Genomic DNA, 5,146 nt, shown 5'->3' with positions numbered 1-5,146 from the left:
CTGTGGGGTGAGGTCGGCGTGGTGGCTACACGAGGCGGTCGACGTCGGAGGGGGATGCCGACCACAAGTAGCAGCTGTACTGGAGTGCTCGGAAGGCAGGAGACTACAGGGGATATGCGGGTCTGCGCCCTAAAGCAGTGGGGTGCACAAAGGGAAAGGGGTAGTAGGCAGACGACATGCTGGGGGCTGTAGTACATTGTAGTGAGTAGCGGAGGCAATCGGGGATGCCTGAAAATAAGAGCACTGGGGGTGCTAGGAAAGGGGAGGGGGACCAAGAGGAGAACCAGAGTGGCAGTGCCCCGGATAAAGCCGCCGCACGGGGACTGGGAGCATTGACCAGAGTGGCAGAGGCCGCATGTGGAACAGAAGAGTACCGGGAACCAGAGGGGCAGTACACCGGCTACAGCAGCCGCATGGGCAGCGGGGACCAGAGTGGCCGCGGCAGCAGGGTGCACGGAAGCAGAGACCATCGTGGCAGCGGCCGCAGGTGAGCGGAGATGGCAGTCTGGCATGGAGAACAGCGGGGACCAGTGACAGCGGGCATCCCCTCACAAAGAGGCGCAGACTGTATTTCTCAGAGACGTGCAGAACCAACCTCTTCCCTAGATTAATTTAGTGCTCCGGCTAGATCACCCAGGTCCCCCAGAGTCCCGCAATGGGAAATCAGTGCAGCACTCTGGGAGAGCTGGCTGCTATGACGGCAATTCTATGTAAAATAATGGCTGTGTGGGTCCCTAGGAGAGCTTCGTGCAATCGCAGCACTTCTACATGAGAGGACGCCTCCAATATGGTAGCACTACACGGATTAGCTGGCAGTCTGTATCCTTTAGTAAAAGGAGGACATACAATCAGTACGCCGCAGCCTGCTTCCTGGTAGAAGAGAAGATTCCCTGGCATTAGGGGTCATCATGGTGGGGGGTATTTTTAATAGAACGCTTAAATCTCTGTTATCCGCAATAACTGAAGTATGTATGTGCGCATCTAGGCATTTATTTACTTTGTCCCCGCCCCCTCTCTCTAGTATTAGTTAAGACAACTCATTTTAATGATACAAAGACCTTGCGGGAAGGCGTCATGAGGGGAACACGGCTGACTATAGCATACGCAAAGAACAACAATGGGCATAAAGGTGGGCACCCAAAAGTGTGATTCAAAGGGTTAAATGAGTTTGAGCCACTAACAATGCCAACGCATAAGGGGTGATGGCAGGCATCCGATATAGGGCGGGTTACACGTATCAGAACAGATGGGCAATCAGGCAGCAGCGACACCACAAGGAGTTGTATTACAGCCTTTCCTTGGAAGAGGTGGGCGGCTCTGAGAAGAGCCTTTGTGTTATGGAGAAAGAGCAGCATTATTAACCTCCGAAGCCGTAGAGAGTGCGGCCCTGGCGCTTGAGCGCGTACACCACGTCCATAGCGGTGACGGTCTTCCTCTTGGCGTGCTCGGTGTAGGTGACGGCGTCGCGGATCACGTTCTCCAGGAAGACTTTCAGGACTCCGCGAGTCTCTTCATAGATGAGGCCGGAGATACGCTTGACGCCTCCCCTGCGAGCTAGACGGCGGATGGCAGGCTTGGTGATGCCCTGGATGTTATCACGGAGCACCTTCCTGTGCCGCTTGGCACCGCCCTTCCCAAGACCTTTCCCTCCCTTACCGCGGCCAGACATCTTCCACGATGTAAGCAGAAAACAATTGCCAATCAGCTCAAGCGCCCTCCCTTATCTACGCGACGGCGGACCAGATTGAAATCAGTAACAAATGACATACGTTTAGGCGTTCCTATTGGGGCAATTACATGTTGGCCACTCCCCTCTCCTTGCTGATTGGTTTAACACAGAACCGTTTGGAATTTTGAATTTGCCGCGTATTCTTACAATTCTTAACAGTTTCCCGGCCGGTTCCCAATCCCATTATGCGGTATTAATTAGTGTAGTTTTGTGTATTGCTGTCTTTCTTCTTCGTACAATGAGATAATATCCACATAAATACATCAACACTAATCCCTTCCCGGCCCACAGGCACAGATAGATGCCTCATACGGACACGTTTGATCAACCACGTTCATAACAGTCTGCCGGGGAGTCAAATCTCTTTCTACTACATTTGAAAGATGAGAGAATGGCATTAATTAATTGAGGAACTGACTAGGTCACTGAAGGGGTTAACAGACCACCTCCTGCTGACGACAGAACATTATTGGGGAGAGGCGGCGCCAGGGTACACGGCGGCGCACAGGCTGGCTGTGAACCCGAGTTGGGGAAATGACAGCGGAGGACAGGATGCAGCTCGTTTGAGGAGGATTTGGTGGCTCTGAAAAGAGCCTTTGTGTTCCATGCGGTGCCCAGAGCAGATCTAAGCCCTCTCTCCGCGAATCCTGCGGGCCAGCTGGATGTCTTTGGGCATGATGGTGACCCGCTTGGCGTGGATGGCGCACAGATTGGTGTCCTCGAACAGTCCTACCAGGTAAGCCTCGCTGGCCTCCTGCAGGGCCATGACCGCTGAGCTCTGGAAGCGCAGGTCAGTCTTGAAGTCCTGGGCGATCTCTCTCACCAGGCGCTGAAAGGGAAGCTTACGGATCAGCAGCTCGGTGGACTTCTGGTAGCGACGGATTTCACGGAGAGCCACTGTACCTGGACGGTAGCGGTGAGGCTTCTTCACTCCGCCGGTGGCAGGAGCGCTCTTCCTGGCGGCCTTCGTAGCCAGCTGCTTGCGGGGAGCTTTCCCTCCGGTGGATTTACGAGCGGTCTGCTTGGTTCTGGCCATAGCTCTACTGTAGAGATGCACACAGATGTGATATGATGGGAGCCGTAGAAAGAGCAGAGCCTTTATACCCTACTTGCTCTTCCCTATTGGCTCTTAGAAACAACGCCCCCTACATCTCATTGGCTTTTTCAAACAAACCACTAGCCCGCCAAAACGCTTGATGCCCGCGACCAATCAGCGTTCGGCAGAGGCTGGCCCCACCGCAGCCTATCAGGCCACTGCATGATACGTACGGGTGTCTGTGAAATCATGTTCTCAGCTGCTTCCCTGCATTGATATGTCCGCAGAAACACACACTCCACGCTGCACGGCAGTCTCCCCCATTAGAAGCTGCGCTGATTTTATGGGAAATGCATTAGGTCGGCGAGTCCCTCTTCACACTCAGCCCGGCATCCATACACGCGTTGTATAGGTCACAGTGCCCCACAGGAACAGGGATGATGCGGCGACAATGTCTCGTATTACTCCCCCTCTACAGCCTCCCCCTCGCTCCCTAGACTCCCAACTGATATGAAGTACCCTGTAGCCGCTATGGGGCCGCTGCTATCTAGAACAGAATCCGAGGCAGTGATAATACAGCTCTGCGGTGAGAAGGTGGCGGCTCTGAAAAGAGCCTTTGTGGGGTAAATACATGGGCGGCTTCAGCTTATTTCTTAGCCGCACTCTTCTTGGCTTTAACAGCCTTCTTAGCCGGACTCTTGGCAGCTTTGGGTTTGGCCGCCTTCTTAGCCGGACTCTTCGTCACCTTCTTGGGCTTTGGGGCGGCCTTCGGCTTTGAGGCTTTCTTCGGGCTCTTGGCCACTTTCTTGGCGGCGGCCGCTGCAGGTTTCTTTGCTTTTTTCGGGCTTTTGGCCGGAGCCTTCTTGGGCTTCTTAGGAGATTTCGCCGCTTTCTTGGCTCCAGCGGGCTTCTTGGGCTTGGCCGCAGACGCTGGCTTCTTTTTGGCCGGCTTGTCCTTAGTCTCCTGCTTCTTGTTCAGCTTGAAGGAGCCGGAGGCGCCGCTGCCTTTCACCTGGAGCAGGCTGCCCTTGGTGACCAGAGACTTGACGGCCAGCTTCAGGCGGCTGTTATTCTTCTCTACATCGTACCCTCCGGCAGCCAGAGCCTTCTTCAGGGCGGCTAGAGACACCCCGCTGCGCTCTTTAGAGGCGGAAACGGCTCTGACGATCAGCTCCGACACGCCGGGACCGGAGGACTTCTTGCTTTTCTTGGCGCCCCCTGCGGCGGATTTCTTCGGCTGCTTCTTGGATTTGGCAGCCGGCTCGGCGGCAGCTGGCGCGGTTTCTGCCATTGTGTGCTGCGGTAATCAAATAGTAAAACTCTCCTGGAAGAGAAACTCTGAGAGCGGCGCTGGTGGCGCCTCTTATATGTACAGCGGCCGCGCTCTGATTGGCTCGTGAGCAGACCCGTCCTGAGCTGCTATTGGCTGACACTGAGCACAGCTAGTGCCTTATCCCATCCGGGCCTCCTCTCCGCTCCGTTCTCCTCTTGTGCTTCCCTGCCCGGGATAAGAGTCCGTTACCGGTCAGAACCGGACAGGAGAGCTCGCTTTCAACGTGACTCCTCACTCTCTGACATCTCATGCAACTGTTTATAGCCGCCGCTGGCGGAGGTTCCGGGGAGGAGCGGAGAGGAGGCCACGAGATCTTCGCCATAGTCCTCCCGATCTGCACATCACCGCGTATCTGCGGAGATAAAACCGCTGCGGGAGCGCCTTCCCTCTATTCCCGGCCCTTGTCACCATCCCCGGGATCTACTCCACAATCTCCATCGTGCAGAAGCTGATTGCACAATGTGAGGACGACCTGGAGCTGCCGAGAGCCCAGAGGTGTAGCACAGGCGGCGCCTCCGCTCACTGCCAGCTCCCGGGTGCTGAATGTATACTGTATATACTGCAGACTTCTCTATACTGCGGCGCAATGTAAGATGAGGAAACCCAGTACCCCCCTGTACACTCAGACGATCGGGAATGTCACACGTTATCGTCCCTTTAATACCCCGGACATGATGGGTGTGGTTGTCCACAAGAAGAAGCGATTCTTCTTCTCTGCAGGTCCATCTCCTCCCGCGGGCTGCTGCCCGTTCTATATCATCCCAGGGATACCATGTGCTGGACGTGACGGTCATTGCATCGGCTCTGTAGTTCCCATCAATCGTTGACGGCGAAGATGGAACTTGGGATTCTGCTGAAGAGCGGTGGCATCTAACAACGCTCTAATCGGGATGTAGATCGCCAAGAAATGACGCCTGAACAAAGCCTTCTACCCGCGGGTCTCCTGCAGCCGGCGATGGCCTGTCAGTCACTGATGTCCGAGAGGAGCAGTGATACAGCGGGACTCTCAGCGCCAGATCCAGTGCCGCAGTCGGTGACATCGTACAGA

General features: G+C 55.3%; 2 protein-coding genes across 2 annotated transcripts; both read right to left on the bottom strand.

Moving 5' to 3' along the window:
* Positions 1-2,354: 2,354 nt before the first annotated feature.
* LOC136578124 (histone H3) lies at positions 2,355-2,765 on the bottom strand. Its single transcript, XM_066578027.1, has one exon. It carries the CDS (start codon positions 2,763-2,765, stop codon positions 2,355-2,357), a length of 411 nt encoding a protein of 136 aa, XP_066434124.1.
* A 646-nt stretch (positions 2,766-3,411) lies between these two features.
* On the bottom strand, positions 3,412-4,056 carry LOC136577842 (histone H1B-like). Its single transcript, XM_066577765.1, has one exon. It carries the CDS (start codon positions 4,054-4,056, stop codon positions 3,412-3,414), a length of 645 nt encoding a protein of 214 aa, XP_066433862.1.
* Positions 4,057-5,146: the final 1,090 nt, after the last annotated feature.

This window comes from Eleutherodactylus coqui, chromosome 8 (assembly GCF_035609145.1).
Source record: "Eleutherodactylus coqui strain aEleCoq1 chromosome 8, aEleCoq1.hap1, whole genome shotgun sequence".
NCBI lineage: Eukaryota > Metazoa > Chordata > Amphibia > Anura > Eleutherodactylidae > Eleutherodactylus > Eleutherodactylus coqui.
Note: the sequence above shows the minus strand (reverse complement) of the source record. Positions and strands in the feature narration are given on the sequence as shown.

Excerpts from the sequence above, each read along its gene's own strand:
- LOC136577842 (XM_066577765.1), bottom strand. The coding sequence starts at position 4,056 with ATGGCAGAAACCGCGCCAGCTGCCGCCGAGCCGGCTGCCAAATCCAAG.
- LOC136578124 (XM_066578027.1), bottom strand. The coding sequence starts at position 2,765 with ATGGCCAGAACCAAGCAGACCGCTCGTAAATCCACCGGAGGGAAAGCT.